At 44.1% G+C, this 22153-nt stretch overlaps 1 protein-coding gene across 5 annotated transcripts in view; it reads left to right on the top strand.

Annotated features, from left to right (window-relative positions):
• Positions 1-22153, top strand: part of MORC2 (MORC family CW-type zinc finger 2) — a 196131-nt gene that overhangs the window by 152776 nt on the left and 21202 nt on the right. For 4 of the 5 annotated variants that reach the window (XR_012222267.1, XM_073554790.1, XM_073554792.1 and 1 more), the window contains exons 22-23: positions 4390-4501; positions 18252-18393. Coding sequence is in view for 4 of the 5 variants with exons in the window: in XM_073554790.1 (XP_073410891.1) it covers positions 4390-4501; positions 18252-18393 (254 nt within the window). In the remaining variant the exon portion in view is untranslated. The remainder of the gene's footprint in view (positions 1-4389; positions 4502-18251; positions 18394-22153) is intronic. The other variant, XM_073554793.1, reaches the window with a different exon arrangement.

Here is a 22153-nt window from a genome sequence, read left to right as displayed (position 1 = left end):
ACATTAGTATTGTTGTTTCTAAATGATTATGAACTTGTTTTCTTAGCATTATTTGAGGTCTGCAAGCACTGCATTTTTTTGTTCTTTTGACCATTTCTCATTTTCTGAATTTAGTGCTTGGAAATTCAAAGACATGTTAGTAGTTTATAGAATAAAATAGCAATTTACATTTTACTCCAAAATATACCTATAAAGAGAAAAATCAGATTGAAAATTTTGCGGTGGTCTCTTAATTTTTTGCCAGAGCTGTATTTTGTCTGCGTTTTTTGACACTTTTCCAACAGATCTGTCACACCGCGCTCCCCTGGGGGCGGGACCCCGGGCCCGGTGTCACCACTTCCGTTGTCGCGGCCGCTCCAGGGGTCCCGTCGGGTGCGTACGCGCACCTCTTGCACCTAGTTCCATGGTTGCTCAATGTTGCTAGTGCACATGTGTGCTCTTCTCAGCTCTGTCTACAGCCTGTCATCTCTATTGTCCTGGAGGATCTGACCCGGAAGTCCAAGTGATCATGTGCTAGATCAGGCTACCTCTTCCTATGGGAGGTGCCTGATTATTGTTGTGCTTGCTGGCTTGGTCTGCTTTGTCCTTGCCTGGCTGTGCGCTGTATTCAGGTCCTCTGCCTTGTGCTCAGTTGTGCTTCCTGGCACATGCTCGATTCCTGTACTCAGCCTAGTGATCTGCTCCCGCACTGTTCATTCGTGCCTCTCGGCACACGCTCTGCTCTATGCTCTGTTGTGCCTCCTGGCACGCCTTCTGCCTAGCCTTGCACTCTGCCGTGCCTCTCTGCGCACGCTCTAACTCTGTACTCTGGCGTGCTCCTTTGCACGCGCCCGGCTTTGCTCACACCCGGGCGTGCTTGTGTGTGCACGCCATACGTGCTCTCGTGTACCTGCCTTGCACTATCCTGTATCTAGCACACTCCCATGTACACGCCTTGTATTGTCTGTACTCTCCGTGCCTCCTTACACTCACCCTGTACCCTGCGTGTCCCTGTGTCCACGCTTTGCACGTTCCTGCAGACACATTCGTGTATCCTGTGAGCCGGCCACCTGGTGATAGCAGTCGTGGTACCTTACTCCCTTGGGCTTGCCCCTGACACTCCCTGTATAGTGGGTGGTCCTCATTAGGTCCGCCCGCCCTGGGAGGGTTGATGCCACAACCCAGAGGGTCCACTCCAGGAGTCGTCACAAGATCTAGGATTTGAAAACCAAAAAAGACCATAAATATAATGTGTCAACTTCCAAAATATGACAATAAACCCAAACAGAGGGGAAGTATCAGACAAAAATAAAATATAGAGTGTTTATTATCAAAATTTATTTAAAATTACACCAAAAATAGACAAAATTGTGCAGAACAAGGCAGAGTGAGCTCCAAGCAACAATAGATAAATTCAATTGAACCAGATATATATTACAGTATATAGTTTGGAGACCAGAAACAGATACACAGTCTCTTAAATTATAATACCAATGTGGGTTGTAAAGCTAATAAGGGTGAGAGACTGGGCAAAAATAATACAACAATGGCAGCAGTATAGCAAGAAAAATAGTACAAAGGGAAAAAAGTACAATGTGCCAAAGTGCTATAGATAGATAGATATCTATCTATCTATGTGTATATATGTATGTGTGTATGTATATGTATATATATATGTGTGTATGTGTGTGTGTGTGTATGTATATGTATATATATGTGTGTATGTGTGTGTGTATGTATATAATACATACATACATACACAACCCCTGTAGCTGAAGTAATGTCCAGAAGCTAAATCAAGTACAAATCTGCAAAGTGCAGTCTGCTGGAGGAAGAAATAGTCTCAATGGGCTGTGCAAAATGCTGGTCTCCAAGCTATATACTGTAATATATACCTGGTTCACTTGATTTTATTTATTGTTGCTTGGAGCTCACTCTGCCTTGTTCTGCACAATTTTGTCTATTTTTGCTGTAATTTTAGATCTAGGATTTGACCTACAACATTATCTAGCTATGGTCTGGTGTATTAACAGCATATTGTATTCTTCTTTTTAATTTTTTTAATGTGCTTGTTTGGCTTATTAATAAAGTATTTTTGTTTATGTACACTAGGTGATCATTGTCATTTCATATTGCTGTTTTCTCTTTATACTGTCACCGTTCTTGCAGGTAACTTGAGGCTGTCTTTGATCATCTTGGAGGTGATCATTGGCTGAGCCTTTGCCATTCTGGCTATTCTTCCATCCATGCGAATAGTAGCCTTCCGTTTTCTTTTACGTCTCTCTGGTTTGGCTTTCCACTTTAAAGCATTGGAGATCATTTAGCTGAATAATAATATATAATAATATACATACATATCCACTAAGGGGCAGGTCACTGAGAGATCAGTGCTCTGTCAGGAGCCATACTGATGAATAACTAATCAGAGCAACACATGAATGAAGACCCCCCACCACAGGTCTTCCCTGGAGCACAAGGATATTATTAACTCAAAACTGAAAATAAAGATTTTACCACACAAGACGGATTTCATCAACCCAACTGTCTTTTTAATCAGTAAGACAGCGCCGAACTGGCAGTGTCTGCATGTTACTGTGCATAATCCTGCTGACAAGTTCCCTTTAAATAAGGGCTACCTCATTCACACCTGTTTCTTCACGGAATGATTGACCTCACTAATTGACTCAACACTGCCATTATTTTGAACACACCCCCTTTCAATTTAATTATTCTAATACACAGACTAAAAAACATGCAGATCATGAATGCCGAGTGCTGGTTTTCTTAGACTCTACCGCAGCAACTGGTAATATTTTGAACACTACTGTATGGAATTAATTTTCAGTCTCAGAAATTTAGAAGTGATTTAGCTTGTGTTGGAATGCAGTCTATAAAATTCCTGCCACTTGCTTATTACCATCATAAGCAAATTATAGCTACTATCTCCTCTAAATGGAAAGAGAAAAGGACGACCTGCTGTTTGTCACAATTTATATGGTTTCCGTTAACTGAAAACAGATACTGGAAACTGTTGCTTATACTACCTTTCCGCTACTGAAAATCTTGATAAAAAAAATGACAAAATATAAAACTTTTTTCATATAGATAGCTATATAATAAACAAAATCTTATCCTTTTTTTAAGAGTCTGCAGACTAGGCTCTCCACAGTCCACAATTTCACAGTTGTATGAGCCTTCCTGTTGCTTAGCTGGAAGTAACCACTATGTGGGTGGGAAACTTGGTAGTTTGCAGCATGTTAAGGGTGAGTGCACACGCTGTGGATTCACCTGCGAATTTTTCCACGCGGATTTGCAGGTAAAACCGGAGGTAGTGTCACCTGCGGATTGACACCTGGACAATGGAACTGGTGTCAAACCGCTGTGGAATCTGCAGAAAGAAATGACATGCTGCGGATTTAAAACCGCAGCAAATCCGCAGCATGTGCACTGCGGATTTGAAATATCATTAGCTTACATGGTTACTGTACAATGCCTGCGGAACTGCTGCGGATCCGCAGCAGAATCCGCGGCGTGTGCACATACTCTAACACAGGAGAGATTGGTGCTGCTGTTTTACTTCATGGTGAATACAGACATGTAAGAAGTGATGTAATGCACATCTAAAATTTGCAACTAGGTAGATGATGTGTATCTTCGTACATGGATGATGAATAATGAAATTCTGTATGAAGTAAAGTTTAGGTTCCTGTTTGGAGATGTACATTTTTGCTCTTATTTGCATTTTGCTCATTGACTGCCTAGTTGGATGCATTTGTGAATCAATTTGCCATGTTTGTGATTCTCCTTTGGTAAATTTATATGAAAAATGGGTAAATTAATTTTCTCATGGTAATCTATGGGTCAGCGAGTCGAAAAAATGGTGAAACCTTCGAAATTCTGCCATATCTGGTTCTAATTTGCCACTCTGAGTAGAATTAACTCTCCTCTCGCATCCGGTACCTCCTAGAGTAGAATGTCACCAGATTTTGAGCTTTTGAATCTGGTGAACTGAAAGAAAACCTATTATACTAAGGTAAGTCATCTCATTTGTTAATTACAGGTATTTGAGAAAAATCTGATTCCTTCGTCTGCTCTTCATCTTTACATTTGAATCTAAATGTGAAATGTGTCAGTTCTATTTCTGATGTAAATAAAGTTCAAACATTTAAAATGTATTAGTGTAAAAACCAATATGCTCAGTTTGGGACTTAAAATACAAATATGGCAGACTCCAGTTGTAATATGCATGGATTCTGAAAAGAAGAAATGATTGGAGGACGTAGTCTGGAAAATGCATATTGTTTTTATATGTTGATAGATAATGTCTGGAAAGTGCTGTGGAATTAAGAACGCTATATAAATGAGTAAAATAAAAAATATTTGTATGAAATTTTCCCTTTTCTTGAGCAGGATCAACATGCATTTTCTGACTCTCATTCCGACTCAAATATGTCATTGCAATCATTGCAGCGGGACAGCCCAGGGATAGATGACAATGTATCCGCTAAAGCAGCACAAAAAGGTAACTGGTCTCGTCTTAAATGTAGGCTTTAGAGATTTTTCAGTCTGTTTTGTTTTAAAAAATAAACTGTGCAGAATTATTAGGCAAGTTAATATTTTGATATTTTATGTACGTTTTCCATCTTCAAACTGTATGAATGTGAATTCTAATTGGTTTAAAGCATATCAGGTGATGTGCATGAACTGCTGTCAACTCGAAACAGTACTTCAAGCTTAAGCCTACAGCTGTTGTATTCTCCACACATATAATGGTGAACTCAGCCCATGTACATATGGGGTCTTCATTTTATGGGTTTCTGTTATTGCACAATTTTTGGGCAAGTGAGTATACTGACCATAACATCATTTTTATGCAGATTTTCTTACTCCAAGCTGTATAAACTCTAATTGGATGAAGCATATCAGGTGATGTGCATTTGTATAATGAGTGAGGGTGTGGCCTAAAGATATGAACATCCTTTATGAATGTGTACAGAATTTAGACAGCTTGTTTTCCTTAGAAAAATGGGCCAAAAAAAGAGAATCTGTTATCTTACCCCAATATCTTGGTAACTTAAAGAGTGCTGCATTCCCTCTAACAATTGTAACAATGGTTGACTTTTCTGTCAGTTAAATCTCTGTTCTCTATAGCTTCATTTGGGGACACACGGGACATAATGAATGTATGCTGCTGAATCTAGGCAGAAAAAAACTTACCATATATACTCGTGTATAAGACGAGATTTTCAGCACATTCCTCTGGGCTGAAAGTCCCCCTCTCGGCTTATACATGAGTCATATACCTGAGGGTCGGAGGGGGAGCGGGGTTGTCAGAGATCATACTTACCCCTCCTGGCGTGGTCTCGCAGACCCCTCCCCCGCTTCTCCACGCACGTCGTCCCTTCGTGCCTTCAGCGGTCATGTGGTACCACTCATTAAACTCATGAATATGCGCATATTCATGAGTGTAATGAGCGGTATTACATTACCGCTGAAGGCAGGAAGGGAGACAGTGGAGAAGCGAGGCTGCAGAGACCGCGCCAGGAGGAGTAAGTATAGCGATATTCACCTGTCCGTGGGTCCAACGCTGCTCACCGATGTCTGCTGCTTCCTGTGTCCGTGACGTTTAGCCAGCAGGGGGCGCGGTGACGTGGTTAGTGCGCGCCGCGCCCTCTGCTGGCTGAACAGTCACTGACAGATGACGCGCAGACAGTGGTGAGCAGCGATGGACCCCCGGACAGGTGAATATCTCAGGTGCCGGGTCCTGAGCAGGAGAGGTGAGTATGGAATTTTTTTTTTTTTTTTTTTTTGCAGCAGTAGCATATGGGGGTATAGTCTATGGAGCAGCATATGGGGGCACATTCTATGGAGCAGCATATGGGGGCATAGTCTATGGAGCAGCATATGGGGCATATTCTATGGGGCAGCATATGGGGGCATATTCTATGGGCTAGCATATGGGGGCATAGTCTATAGGCTAGCATATGGGGGCATAATGTATGGAGCATTTTATGGGGCATAATCTATGGAGCATCTTATTGGGGCATAATCTATGGAGCATCTTATAGTGGAATAATCTATGGAGCATCTTATGGGACATAATCTATGGAGCATCTTATGGGGTCATAACCCTTATGGAGCATTATATGGGGCTTATTCTATGGAGCATCTTATGGGGGCATTATTAACCTTTGTGCAGCATTATATGGGGTGTATTTTGTATGGAGCATGTTATGGGGCCCATCATGAACTGTATGGAGCATTATATGGGGCTCCTGATTCAATATGGATAGTCAAAAACATTTAACCTACTGAGGTCTCAATTAATTTTACTTTTATTGGTATCTATTTTTCTATTTTTGAAATTTACCAGTAGCTGCTGCATTTTCCACACTAGGCTTATACGCGAGTCAATAAGTTTTCCCTGCTTTTTGTGGCAAAATTAGGGGGGTCGGCTTATACACTAGTATATACGGTACTCCTCCCCAGCTGGCTACACCCACCAACTGGAACCAAGCTTAGTGTTCAAAGGAGGCAGACACGGGTCTGCATTGAGACCCGTCTCTACTCTTTATTTTTTTTTTTTTTTTGCTGTGTTTTTAGTTATGATTTCCCTTTTACTTTCAAATACAGCTTGTGACTTACGCTTGACAGGATGTAATAACACTGTCATCCAAACTATATACTGAGAGAACAGTGTTGTCTGATCCACATTGTACCCTCTTGTGTCTACCAAGTAGGACCATATCCCCCTAACTCATCAAGTATTTGGGGCATACATTTAGAGGGATTGGTCATTGCCAACTATCTCCGGCTCACTCGTCCACCATTACGAGACATGTGCAAAGATTGTAGACGTACCCTATACCAGTGACTCCCGCAAGGAGATTCTGATGAACTTCTTCCATGATGGGAAGGAGTCTGGATGCCAGATAACAGAACAGCACAGAGGTACTCGGGTTCTCCAGACGTGTGTTTCACGCAAAATTATCCTTCCAGCATTGCAGGCAGTGGGGACTCCGGGCCTTGAAGACTTCAGCAGGTTTCCACAGGACCGCATTTTTTCTTTTTCAGACCTCGTCCTCAGGTTCCTCCAGCTGATCGCTGTCAAAATTTGGTAACCGGCTTCGATGTCTACTTCTGTTAGGCCTCCCGCTTAACAATATTTTGCGCAGGCTTTTCTTCCCCTCTTTTCCTCCCAGGCCCGCCTCCAGTGCAGCAGCCGGTCTCCGTTCTTCTTCCACGCCTATCCAGCTTCAGTTGCACATTTTCAGCTTCTCATCTCTATTCTGGCATCATTTGTCCGTTCTCTTCATTGGTTCCTGGTCTCAAGTTTTGCGGTCTTTTTCCTCATTTGGTTCTGAGTTTCTTCAGGAACGGGTAGGCTCTGCTCTTAGGCCTCCGCTCAGCAGCCTCACACTTGAAACTCTTTTCACTCACATGTCTAGCATTAGGGCCTCTCGTTCTTCTCCTGCTTTGCCTATAATCCAACACTTTGCCTCAATAGATGGCACTCTGCTCAGACTGCGATAACCCTACAATGCTGGCCCCAAAAGAGCCTCTCACTACCACGAGGACAGCGCTCCCCCTCCCCCCAAGTGGGCTGCAGTCTTATCTCAATTGGTCTCGACCTAATCAAAGTATCAGAATCCGTAGTCTTGGCCATAGAGCGTCTACCCGTGCCAACGGCTGCCTGCAGTGTACCGATCACCACTGGGGCTGAATCTGAGTCACCCGTGAATCTACTTCGCCATAGCAGGGTAAATAGGAGAGCCAAGAAGCGAACGCGTGCAAGCTCATCCTCCAGGTCTTTGTCTCCTTCCACCTCCTCTAGGATGGCATCCCTTTCTTGAGCGTCTTCCCCCGATCTTCAGACGGTTTAGGAATCTAACTTCCGCTCTGAATTGGATTCTGATCTCGACCAGATCGCTAAACTCCAGGACATGATGGATAGTCTCGTCCTGGCTGTGAATCAGACTCTGAACGTCAAGGATGAGGATTCTATGTCTACGGAGCAGTCTGTATCCTTCAAAAAGGTGAAACTTCCTCCTCGGGCGTTTTCAAACCACCAGGAATTTGAGATAATCATGACGTAGTGGGAACACCCAGACAGAAATGTTATATTCTATATCCCTTTGCTTCTGACCTTATTAAACTCTGATTGGCCCTTCCGGCGGTAGATCTCCCTGTGTCTTGTTTATACTCTGACATGATCCCCTCCCTCCCTGACGGAGCCTCTCTCAAGGACCCCTCTGACAGGCATGTTGATTCTTTGGCAAAACCTATTTTTGAGGCTTCTGGGACAGTGCTCTGCCCATCCTTTGCCGCCACCTGGGTGTCAAAGGCGGTCTATGCCTGATATCAGATCAGATTTCCCTTGCAGGAAAATATCTTTTTCTCTGCTTCACTCGATGCCGCTGGATTTGCTGCTCTGATATTCAGCAACATCGTGGCCATTCTAATCCCATCCTAATGACAGGCGAATGGCTAAAAAGTGCTTCAGCAGCCTTCCATTTCAAGGCATGCACCTTTTTGTGGCTGAGCTGGATCTGATAATTTCTGACGCCACAGGGGGAAAGAGCACCTCGCTCCCCCAGCAAAATCCCAGTCGTCCACTGTCCAGACGGTGTACCCTATATATTCTTATTTTCGTTCTTTCATTCAATTTCTCTATTCTGGGGGTCTCGTCCATCAGGAAAGGCCTTACCCTGCACGGCAAGAGAGGAAAACGCCCTCTTTTAAACCAGCTCTTTCTCGGCGTTCCCACGGTCCTCATCACAGGTCTTCCAGAACCAAATCCAATAGGTTCTCCTCCGCATGATGGGCCACAGCCTCCTGGAGTTTATTCCGGGGTAGGTGGTAGTCTCCTTCTTTACCAGGATACTTGGCTTTCTGTGGTCGACTCCTTGGTCAGAGAGGTAATTTCCTCTTGGTGCAAATTAAAATTTCCTTCTCTGGCCTGAATCCGTTTTCTTTTCATGTCTCGACCACCAAAGAAAAACTCACTTGCTTCTGGGTTTTTCAAGGCCATCACCTCCCTGCCCCTATCAGGTGTCATTGTTACCATTCCTGTGATGGATCATTTTTCAGGTGTCTTCAAACCTGTTTGTAGTTACAAAGAAGGATGGTTCCGTCCATCCTATTCTGGATCTAAAATAACTGAACTACAGTGCCTTGCGAAAGTATTCGGCCCCCTGGAACTTTTCAACCTTTTCCCACATATCATGCTTCAAACATAAAGATACCAAATGTAAATTTTTGTTGAAGAATCAACAACAAGTGGGACACAATTGTGAAGTTGAACGAAATGTATTGGTTATTTTTAAATTTTTGTGGAAATTCAAAAACTGAAAAGTGGGGCGTGCAATATTATACAGCCCCTTTAACTTAATACTTTGTTGCGCCACCTTTTGCTGTGATTACAGCTGCAAGTTGCTTGGGGGTATGTCTCTATCCGTTTTGTACATCGAGAGACTGAAATTTTTGCCCATTCTTCCTTGGCAAACAGCTCAAGCTCAGTGAGGTTGGATAAAGATTGTTTGCGAACAGCAGTTTTCAGCTCTTTCCACAGATTCTCGATTGGATTCAGGTCTGGACTTTGACTTGGCCATTCTAACACCTGGATATGTTTATTCGTGAAGCATTCCATTGTAGATTTTGCTTTATGTTTGGGAAGTAGTAGTGGTAGTAGTGGTAGTGGGTAGTAGGTAGTAGTGGTTGTTTTATGCCATGGCGCTTTACATGTAAAAAGGGGAAATATAGACAAGTATAAGAAACATGTGTAAGACAAGGGACACACAAGTACATAAGGAGAGGGGACCCTGCCCACGAGGGCTCACAGTCTACAGGGATGGGTGAAGATACAGTAGGAGAGGGTAGAGCAGGTCGTGCGGTGGTTCAATAGACCGAGGATCATTGCAGGCTGTGGGCTTGTCGGAACAGGTGGGTCTTCAGGTTCTTCTTGAAGGTTTCCGTTGATGGTGAGAGTCTGATGTGTTGCGGCAGAGAGTTCCAGAGTATGGGGGAAGCACGGGAAAAGTCTTGTATGCTGCTGTTTTGGGAAGAAGAGATAAGGGGGGAGTAGAGAAGGAGATCTTGAGATGATCGAAGGTTGCGTGCGGGTAGATGCCTAGAGACCATGTCACAGATGTATGGAGGGGACAGGTTGTGGATGGCTTTGTATGTCATGGTTAGGGTTTTGAATTGGAGCCTCTGGGCAATAGGAAGCCAGTGAAGGGCCTGGCATAGGGGGGAAGCTGGGGAATAGCGGGGAGACAGGTGGATTAGTCGGGTAACAGTGTGTAGGATGGACTGGAGTGGAGCCAGAGTGCTCGAGGGGAGGCCAGAGAGTACGAGGTTGCAGTAGTCGAGGCGGGAGATAAGAGCATGCACTAGTGTTTTTCTGGTTTCGTGGTTGAGGATTGAGCGGATCCGGGAAATATTTTTGAGTTTGAGGAGGCGAGGGCTTGGATATATGGTTTGAAAGAGAGCGCAGAGTCGAGGATCACCCCAAGGCACCGAGCATGCGGGACTGGGGAAAGAAAGCAGCCATTGACATTGATGGATAGGTCTGGTGGAGGGGTAGAGTGAGATGGGGAAAGATGAATTCTGTTTTGTCCATGTTCAGTTTGAGAAAGCGAGCAGAGAAGAAGGCTGAGATAGCAGACAGACATTGTGGGATTTCAGTCAGTAAGGAGGCGAGGTTGGGTCCAGATAGGTAGATCTGCGTGTCATCGGCATAGAGGTGATACTGCAAACCGTAGGATTCTATGAGCTGTCCCAAGCCAAAGGTGTAGATGGAGAATAGTAGGGGTCCTAGGACAGAGCCTTGAGGAATACCAACAGACAGGGGGCAAGGTGAGGAGGTGGTGTGTGAGAGGGAGACACTAAATGTTCGGTCTGTTAGGTATGATGAGATCCAGGATAGGGCCAAGTCTGTGATGCCAAGAGATGAGTCTGTAGCAGGAGGGAATGGTCTACGGTGTCGAAGGCAGAGGACAGGTCCAGGAGAAGGAGGACAGAGTAGTGTCGCTTGCTCTTGGCGGTTAGTAAGTCGTTAGTGACTTTAGTTAGAGCAGTTTCAGTTGAGTGATGCCGTGTGAAGCCAGATTGTAACCGGTCAAAGAGGGAACAGGAGGAGAGGTGGAAGGACAGTTCAAGATATACATGCTGTTCCAGTAGTTTTGAGGCGTAAGGGTGAAGAGATATCAGGCGATAGATAGACACAGAGGATGGATCAAGGGAGGGCTTTTTGAGGATGGGTGTGATTGAGGCATGTTTGAAGGATGAGGGAATTGTAAGTGAAAGGTTGTAGAGGTGTGTTAGAGATGGGATGAAGACTGTGGCCAAGTTAGGGATGAGGTGAGACGGGAGTGGGTCGAGGGCACAAGGGTGTGATCTTGACAGAAGGGTGGAGAGCTGATCTTCCGTCATGGTGGAGAAGCTGGCTTTTGCAGAACAGGGCTGAGCGGCTAAGAGTGGCATTGGGGGCTGCGGGCCAAAGTTGTGACTGATCTTGTCGATCTTCTGCTTAAAGAAGGAGGCAAAGTCTTCACCAGAAATTGAGAGGAGGGGGAGGAGGTGCTGTGGAATGGAGTAGAGAATTGAAAGTGTTGAAGAGTTGTTTAGGGTTGTGAGACAGGGAGGATATGAGAGATGCGAAGTAAGTTTGTTTAGCAGCAGAGAGCGTGGACTTAAAGCTGGCAAGGGACTGTTTGTATGCGCTGAAGTGCTCCGTAGAATGGGTTCTCTTCCATCTCCGCTCAGCGGCCCTGGAAACCCATCTCAGTTCTTCGGTCAGGCTGGTCAGCCAGGGCTGCCTGTTGATTGTAAGAGTTTTGCTCTGTGTGAGGGGGGCAGCTGAGTTGAGTGTTGCTGTTATTGTGGTGTTATAAAAAATGGCAGCAGAATCTGTGTCATGAAGGGGAGAAGGGACTCAGAGAGTGATTGTAAATTGAGGTGTTTGAGATTCCTGCGAGGGTGAGCGAGTTTATGGAGCGGGGGTTGCGCAGTAGGAGAGGAGAGGGAAGAGAATGTCAGTAGGTTGTGGTCAGACAGGGGGAAGACAAATCTCCGTCCCAGTCTCAGGTCTTTTGCAGAATGGTCCTGTATTTGCTCCATCCATCTGCCCATCAGTTTTAACAATCTTCCCTGTCCCTGCTGAAGAAAAGCAGGCCCAAACCATGATGCTGCCACCACCATGTTTGACATTGGCAATGGTATGTTCAGGGTGATGAGCTGTGTTGCCTTTACGCCAAACATATCGTTTGGCATTGTTGCCAAAAAGTTTGATTTTGGTTTCATCTGACCAGAGCACCTTCTTCTACATGTTTGGTGTGTCTCCCAGGTGGCTTGTTGCAAACTTTAAACAACACTTTTTATGGATATCTTTGAGAAATAGCTTTCTTCTTGCCACTCTTCCATAAAGGCCAGATTTGTGCAGTGTACGACTGATTGTTGTCCTATGGACAGACTGTTCCACCTCAGCTGTAGATCTTTGGCCTGTTTCACACTTCAGTTTTTTCAAATCCGTCAAAATCCGTTGGTTTCCGTAAAAAAATTTATCCGCCATTTTTTTGCAGGATCCGTTTTTTTTGTCTCATAGACTTCCATTAGTGGTTACCGCGGATCCGTCAAAAAAACGGATCCGTTTTTTTAAAAACGGATCCGTTTGCATCAGTTTCCGTCAAAAAAACGGAAACGGATCCGTTTGGCGGACACAAAAACGGAAGTGTGAAACAGGCCTTTGCAGTTCATCCAGAGTGATCATTGGCCTCTTGGCTTCATCTCTGATCAGTCTTCTCTTTGAGATGAAAGTTTAGAGGGACGGCCGGGTCTTGGTAGATTTGCAGTGGTTGTGTGATATTCCTTCCATTTCAGTATGATCGCTTGCACAGTGCTCCTTGGAATGTTTAAAGTTTTGGAAATCATTTTGTATCTAAGTCCGGCTTTAAACTTCTCCACAACAGTATCACGGACCTGCCTGTTGTGTTCCTTGGTCTTCATGATGCTCTCTGTGCATCAAACAGAACCCTGAGACTATCACAGAGAAGGTGCATTTATACGGGGACTTGATTACACACAGGTGGATTATATTTATCATCATTAGTCATTTAGGACAACATTGGATCATTCAGAGATCCACAATGAACTTCTGGAGTGAGTTTGCGGCACTGAAAGTAAAGGGGCCGAATAATATTGCACGCCCCACTTTTCAGTTTTTGAATTTCCACAAAAATTTAAAATAACCAATAAATTTTGTTCAACTTCACAATTATGTCCCACTTATTGATTCTTCACCAAAAATTTACATTTGGTATCTTTATGTTTGAAGCATGATATGTGGAAAAAGGTTGAAAAGTTCCAGGGGGCCGAATACTTTCCAACGGCACTGTAGCGTGTCTGCCTCAGACACTTCAGGGAGGAATCTCTCAAGCTCGATGATGGCCTCTATGAAATCTGGGGAATTGATTTGCTCAGTTGACATCCAGGATGCTAACCTTCACATTCCTATTTTTCCAGATCACCAGAGATTCCTCCGATTTGTGGTTTAGGACTCCCATTACCAGTTTATGGCCCTTCTCTTCGGTCTAGTCACCGTTCCCAGGGTTTTTACGAAGGCTGTGTTTGCAGTCGTGGCTATTCTCTACATCCATGGATTATATCCATTTCTTATCTTGACGACACTGATCAAGGCACCTTCTTACAAGAATTGTTGCGAGAGAAATCCCCTTAATCTCGACGCCTTGTCCCGGCTGGATCATCAAAAGATCGAAATTGTTTATAATCCCGGCACAACACCTAGTATTCCTGGATATGGCTTTCAACACAATTCACGCAAGGGGTTTTCTTCCCAAGGAAAAGGTCTCTGCCCTTCTCGGGATTCAGTCATCCCCTTCCTCTCTCCGGCCCTGCCATGAGCGTGTTGAGCAAGATGGTGGCGACAGTGGGAGCAGTTCCATTTTCTCAGTTCCACATCCGTCCTCCTCAGCTGACCCTTTTCTCATATTGGGACAGGTCGATCACATCCCTGGACCGGCCTATTGTTCTCCTTCCTTGGACTTAAAGACAATCCCCCTCTTGATGGAGTTCCTTTCGTCCGTCATGAGATCTTTTATCCTGATCCAGTGGAAGGTTGTGACTATAAATGCCAGTCTCCTGATTTGGGGTGCTGCTGTCTTCCAGAATCTCACAGCCCAGGGCCACTGGAATGACCAGGAATCCTCTGTTTCTTTCAATCTTATGGAGATCTGAGCCATTTACCTGGCCTCTCCTTCATTGGCAGGACTTCAATGCGACAACACCACAGCTGTGGCATACATCAGCCTCCAGGGTGGAACAAATGAGTTTTTTTTTGTTTTTTTTCTTCTTGGCTTTCCTGCAATCAGGCCTGGATTCTAGCCAGTCTCTAAAGCAGTGGTCCCCAACCTTCCTGACCTTGAGAGCCATATTCATCTCTGAGATAGGGTCGTGAGCCACATCCAGGTACTGCCCCCCTTCACAGCAGTGGCAACCAAAGCCCTCATTATGGGTGCAATGATAACCAAAGCTTTTCCACATAAATCATCTTGAAGCAAAATACCAAGATCCAGGGGTTCCCACAATACCCCCATTCAGTTTTCTCCCAACACACTTACATTCAGCTTCAAGCATCTCCTCTTACAGGTAGTATCATCCTGTCTCCAGTCTACCATACTCAAATTATCTCTAAACCCCTAAGACCAGTGTATTTGCCCCCAGATCTGCTCTTCTGTGCAGGACTACTCACAAAATTCGCCATTTTGAGATGTTGTCTTCACACCTGTTTCCTAGACCTGGAGCTAATGCACCAAGCTGGCAGACAGCCGCGAGTCACAATTCATGGGACCTCGAGCCACATGTGGCTCCCGAGCTACAGGTTGGGGACCCCTGCTCTAAAGGATCAGGTCTCCGCCTTTTCTATCCTGTTCCAGAAGAACTTGGCCTCACTCTCAAATTTAAAGACTTTCCTTCAGTGAATGGCTCACTCCATCCCTCCCCATCGGCCTCCCCTAGAGCCTTGGGATCTCAATTTGGTCTTCTGTTCTTCCCTTTGAACTATTTCAGATATCTCTCGTTCAGTTCTCTCCTCGAATGTTTCGTACCTTGCAGCAATCACTTACATCAGAAGTGTCTCTGAACTTGCAACTCTTTCCTGTCAGTCTCCTTTCCTTATGGTCCGAAAAGAACAGATGGTCCAACATCCGGTTCCATCCTTTTCTAAGGTGGTCTCCTGTTTTCATCTTAATGAGGACATCGTCTTTCCTTCTGCCCGTCTCCTGCTCATCCTCTGGTGCGACATCTACACAAACTGGATCTCTTCAGAACTTTGCATCTCTACGTTTCCAGCATACACCTATGGTTTCCTGCATATCCTGAGTAAGGGCCCCGTCACACATAGCGACTCACCAGCAATCCCGACAACGATGTCAACTTGTCAGGATCGCTGGTGAGTCGCTTCATGATCGCTGGTGAGCTGTCAAACAGGCAGCTTCACCAGCGATCAGCACCAGCGTCGCCAAGCGCGCGGCATCGCTGTGTACGTTCGTTACCAGCGCGCTGATGCAGGGAGCTGGTAACTAAAGTACGCATCGGGTTTCTAAGCGACGTGCGTCACTTAGAAACCCGATGTCTACCTTGGTTACCAGCTCCCTGCATCAGCGCGCTGGTAACTAAGGTACACATAGGGTTTCTAAGCACCGCACGGTGCTTAGAAACCCTGCATTTACCTTAGTTACCAGCGTGCTGATCGCTGGTCTCCTGCCTGTCACGCAGTGATGCGTGCTGGCCAGCAGGAGACCAGCGATTAAAAAAATGTCCTGGCTTTTCCAGGACGATCAGCGATACCCAGCAAGGGGGGGGCAGTCGCTGGTCAGTGTCACACACAGCGATCTCGCTGTTGAGATCGCTGTTGCGTCACAAAACTTGTGACTCAGCAGTGATCTCACTAGCGAGATCACTATGTGTGACGGGGCTTAACAAAATCTTGTTTTTGGCCCATTTTGCTTGAGGAAAACAAGCTGCCTAATAATTCTTCACATCTTGTTAAAAGGTATGATATCCTTAGGCCACATCCTCACTCATTAAACAAATACACATCACCTGATATGCTTCATACAATAAACATTCAAGTTTATTCAGCTTGGAGTTGGAAAATCTGCATAAAAATGATATGATCAAAATACTCGCTTCCAAATAATTATGCACACAGTGTGTATATATACGGTAATACTAGATGGTGGCCCTATTCTAACAAATCAAGGTATTCTAGAATATGGCCAGCGGGAGACCGACGTTCAAAAGATGGTCCAGGACGATCCACCACGATCGGCGATCTTACAGCGGGGCCCTGGTCACTGCTGCGTGTCACAATGAGGCTAAGTACCCACGTTGCAGAAATGCTGCGGAAATTTCCGCAACGTTTCCGCAAATCCCGCCGTGGAAAAAACGCATGTGAATTCGCTTGCGGTTTCCCGCGGAAAACATGCATTTTTCACACGATTTTCGCTTTCGGAATTCAAGCGCATTCCAAGCTATTTGAAGCATTGCTTGGAATGTGATTGACAGGTTGGTCACACTTGTCAAGCATAGTGTTTGACAATTGTGATCAACTTTTTACTATTGATGCTGCCTATTCAGCACGAAGGACCGGAGATAACGTCACTCTCGCGAGAGCGCGACGTCATCAGCGGTCTTTCGCGCAAAGCATTACTGGGACCGGAAGATGCCGGGCGCGTGGTGAGAGGAGGGAAATGGTCTGGGGGCCATCGGAAGGGGAGTATATCACTATTTTTTATTTTAATTCTATTTTTTTTACAGGTTTATGGTACCCAGGGCCTATAGGAAAGTCTCCTCTCCTCTGGACCCTGGGTACCATCCGCACATTGAGCGCTGCTCCGGTCATCTACCGGCTGAGTCGCCATCGCCACTGACCTCCGTACGGAAGGAGAAGAACCGCGGCAACCGTCGATATGTGTATATCTAAGCGACCCTAGACAAACGAGCCATAGAAAACAAAACTCCCGTTAAAAAATACCTAGTTCATATAGTTAGTTCATATTTAAAAAAAAAAATAATGCTCTACTATAAAAAGTACGACGAGATAGACCAGGATATATGCCAGAGAATATCCACCAATGAATATATATGGAGATAAAAAAATTTTTTAGTAAGAAAATTAAAAAATGGGCTATACTGTCCCTGAATAGCTCTAAAATCCTTAACTTGTTATGTAGGTTGGTACCCTAAATATAGCAATATATGGTGCCTCTGCTCAACTCAGGTTCTCCCTAGTATATATCCTCCTTGGTCATATACAAAAGATACAAGAATGTGTGTCCAAATGGACAGCTGTAATAATGTATGGTATATAAATATACTGTCCCACAATTGTAGGCATTGGATGTTCCATTTGACAGTCTGTCACAAGAAAAAAAAATACCGTATATAGTAGATATCAACTTGCTACATGAAAAGAATACTTGGCTGTAATCAATTGTCCCTTGTTCCTAATTATTTAAGTCACTCATCACTGCCTTCATGATCCCTTAGGGCAGAAATGAATTCTACATCATCACTTTTTGCCTGTGTGGAGAGCTTGGTGGAGCTGGAAAGTGTGTGAGAGCTACCAGATGGGATTTCAAAGATAATTTAATCTTGCAGTTTACATGAAGACAGAGACTAACCTCTTGTCTATACTGGAAAACATGTATTGGACTGAAGATCGCATGACTTCTGCCGTTAAAGGGAACCTGTCAGCAGGTTTTTACATATGTAATCTGATGGCAGCAGGAAATAGGGGCTAAGACACTGATTTCAGCAATATCTCACTTATTGGGCCGTGTGCTGTTGTTTCCATGCAGTGAATGAATGTTTTATCACCAGGACATTCACTGATGAGCAGCTGTTTTGTGGGTGGGGGCAGCTTTATGAAGCTCTGCTACATAGATAAACTGTCACAACTGTTGCACCCAATAAACTGAGTTATACATTGTTGGAATTGCGGTCTCTTCCTGCATTATGCTGCTCTCAGAAGAAATGTGGAGACAGATTCCCATTAATTAAAGGGTTTAAAATGTAAAGATGTATCTGAGCTTGGCTCAAACAAGAACATATTATTGAGTCAGCATTACATTTCCAAAAGAATGTGGAGGTTTTTTTATGTATGGTTTACTTTTTTTTATCTTCTTACAGGCATAAATATGTGCACATAATTATCCTTGTTTGTAACTAAAACACATTAAATTTTCCTGTAGATAAAGGCTTGAATGTAGAAGTGCGTGTGAACAAGGAATGGTTCACAGGAAGGGTCACTGGTGTAGACGCTGGAAAACATGGTGTACGCTGGAAAGTGAAGTTCGATTATGTGCCAACAGATAAAACACCACGTGATCGATGGTACTGTTTCCAATAAAAATATTTCAGTTTATGCAACATATATTTGTATATATTAATGATATTTTTTATATTTATATTATTCTGGTTAACCCCTTTCTGCCATCAGATGTACTATCCCGTCCATGTGCCCTGGGTCTTAATTCCCAGGGACGGGATAGTACGTCATAGCGATCAGCGGCGCTCACGTGGTGAGCGTCGCTGATCGCGGCCGGGTGTCAGCTGATTATCACAGCTGACACCCGGCACAATGTGTCAGGGGCGGTCACGGACCGCCCCCGACACATTAACCCCTTGTACACCGCGATCAAACATGATCGCGGTGTACCGGGGGTTAAAGGGAAGCATCGGCAAGGAGGGGGCTCCCTCCGTGCTTCCCTGAGCCCCCCACGGCAGCGCAATGTGCAGCGCTGCTGTGGGGGGCTCCTTCCCTACAGGCCCCCGGATCCAAGATGGCGACGGGGGCTTGTAGGGAGCTGACTTCCTCACTGCCTGCAAAGCGCAGGCATGAGGAAGTCTGCAGCAGTGCCTGTGACAGATCGCTGATTTGTCACAGTGATCTGTGATGTGACAGATCAGCGATGTCCCACCTGGGACAATGTAATAAAGTTAAAAAAAAAAAAAGTGTAAAAATAATTTTAAAAAAATCGCTAAATAAATTAGTAAAAAAAAAAAAAAATATTCCCCAATAAATTCATTTTTTGAAAAAAAAAAAAAAATAAAAGTACACATGTCCCATTAGTTAACCCCTTTAACGATCCCCTTAAAAAATAAACAAATCAAAAATAATGATTTATCATACCACCGAACAAAAAGTGCAATAATGCACGATCAAAAAGACACATATATCCGTGGTACCGCTGAAAACGTCAGCTTTTCCCGCAAAAAACGAGCCGCCATACAGCGTCATCCGCAAAAAAATAGTTATAGCTCGCAGAATAAAGCGATGCAAAAATAATTATTTTTTATATAAAATAGTTTTCATTGCATAAAACCGACAAAACATTAAAATAACGACCTAAATGCGGTATCGCTGTAAACGTACTGACCCGAAGAATAAAACCGCTTTATCAATTTTACCGCACACGGAACGGTGTAAACGCACCCCCCCCCCCCCAAAAGAAATTCATGAAACGCTGGTTTTTGTTCATTCTGCGTCCCAAAAATCGGAATAAAATGCGATCAAAAAATGTCACGTGCCCGAAAATGGTACCAATAAAAACGTCAACTCGTCCCGCAAAAAATAAGACCAGACATGACTCGGTGGGTCAAAATACGGAAAAATTATAGCTCTCAATATGTGGTGATGCAAAAACTATTTTTACAATAAAAAGCGTCTTTTAGCGTGTGACAGCTGCCAAACATAAAAACCCACCATAAATAGTAAATCACCCCCCCCCCCCCCCCCCCCCCCCCGTTATCACCCCCTTAGTTAGGGAAAAATAACAAAATAAAAAATATGTATTTATTTCCATTTTCTCATTAGGATTAGGGTTAGGGGTGTGTTGGGGTTAGGGTTGGCGTTATAATTGTGGGGTTTCCACTGTTTGGGCACATCAGGTGCTCCAAATGCAACATGGCGTCTGATCTCAATTCCAGCCAATTCTGCGTTGAAAAAGTCAAATGGTGCTCCTTCCCTTCCAAGCTCTGCCATACGCCCAAACAGTGTTTTACCCCCACATATGGGGTATCGGCATACTCAGGACAAATTGCAAAACAACTTTTGGGGTCCAATTTCTCCTGTTACCCTTAGGCCTGTTTCACACTTCAGTTTTTTGCATCAGTTCAAATCCGCCAAAAAGTTAGAGATGCGGATCCGTTCTCAACTGAGGGGGGAGGGGGGGGGGGGGGACGGGAGGAGAGGGAGAGAGAACAGCAACTTTTGGCGGATCCTCAAAAAAAACGGATGCAACGGACAGCAATCCGCCATTAATGCAAGTCAATGGGGAAAAAAACGGATCCTCAAAAGAAAATTGAGGATCCGTTTTTTTCAAAACCTGACTGATTGTAAAAAACTGAAGTGTGAAAGAGGCCTTAGGAAAATAAAAAATGATTTTTTTATTTTCACGCCCAGGCGTTATAAACTTCTGTGAAGCACGTGGGGGTTCAAAGTGCTCACCACACATCTAGATAAGTTCTGTGGGGGGTCTAGTTTCCAAAATGGGGTCACTTGTGGGGAGTTTCAATGGTTTAGGTACATCAGGGGCTCTCCAAAAGCACATGACACCCGCACACCAATCCATCAAAATCTGCATTCCAAAACGTCACTACTTCCCTTCCGAGCCCCGACGTGTGCCCATACAGTAGTTTTCACCCACATCAGCCTACTCAGGACAAATTGCAAAACAACTTTTGGGGTCCAATTTCTCCTGTTACCCTTGGGAAAATAAAAAAATGGGGACTAAAAGATGATGTTTGTTGAAAAAATACGATATTTTTATTTTCACGCCCAGTCATTATAAACGTCTGTGAAGCACTGGGGGGTTCAAAGTGCTCACCACACATCTAGATAAGTTCCTTAGGGGGTCTAGTTTCCAAAATGGGGTCACTTGTGGGGGGTTTCTACTGTTTTGGTACATCAGGGGCTTTCCAAACGCGACATGGTGTCCGATCTCAATTCCAGCCAAAAACGTCAAATGGCGCTGCTTCCCTTCCGAGCTCTGCCATGCACCCAAATAGTCATTTACACCCACATATGGGGTATCAGCGTACTCAGGACAAATTGCACAATAACTTTTAGGGTCCTGTTACCCTTGGAAAAATAAAAATTGGGGGTGAAAAGATCATTTTTGTGGAAAAAATATGATTTTTTTAATTGTACCGCTGTACGTTATAAACTTCTGTGAAGCCCTTGTGGGTTCAAAGTTCTCACCACATATCTAGATAAGTTCCTTGGGGGGTCTAGTTTCCAAAATGGGGTCACGTGGGGGGTTTCCACTGTTTAGGTACATCAGGGGCTCTCCAAACGCGACATGGCGTCCTATCTGAATTCCAGCCAATTTTGCATTGAAAAAGTCAAACGGCGCTTCTTCCCTTCTGAGGTCTGCCATGCGCCGAAACAGTGGTTCCCCCCCACATATCAGGTATCAGCGTACTCAGGACAAACTGCACAATAACTTTTGCAGTCCAATTTCTCCTGTTACCCTTGGTAAAATAAAAAAAATTGAACCTGAAGTATTTTTTTTTGTGAAAAAAAGTTAAATGTTCATTTTTATTTTTATTTTTAAATATTCAAAAAATTCCTGTGACGCACCTAAAGGGTTAATAACTTGAATGTGGTTTTGAGCACCTTAAGGGGTGCAGTTTTTAGAATGGTGTCACTTTTGGGTATTTTCTATCATATAGACCCCTCAAAGTGGCTTCAAATGTGATGTGGTCTGTAAAAATAAAATGGTGTTGCAAAAATGAGAAATCGCTGGTCAATTTTTAACCCTTATAACTTCCTAACAAAAAAACATTTTGGTTCCAAAATTGTGCTGATGTAAAGTAAACATGTGGGAAAGGTTATTAAGTTTTTTGGGTGCCGTATCTCTGTGATTTAAGGGCATAAAAATTCAAATTTGGAAAATTGCGAAATTTTCGCCAACTTTCCGTTTTTTTCACAAATAAACGCAAGTTATATGAATGAAATTTTACCACTAACATGAAGTACAATATGTCACGAGAAAACAATGTCAGAATCACCGGGATCCATGGAAGCGTTTCAGAGTTATAACCTCATAAAGGGACAGTGGTCAGAATTGTAAAAATTGGCCCGGTCATG

The sequence above is a fragment of the Dendrobates tinctorius genome, unplaced genomic scaffold, assembly GCF_039654945.1.
Source record: "Dendrobates tinctorius isolate UK_male_01 unplaced genomic scaffold, ASM3965494v1 ptg000213l, whole genome shotgun sequence".
Lineage (NCBI taxonomy): Eukaryota > Metazoa > Chordata > Amphibia > Anura > Dendrobatidae > Dendrobates > Dendrobates tinctorius.
Note: the sequence above shows the minus strand (reverse complement) of the source record. Positions and strands in the feature narration are given on the sequence as shown.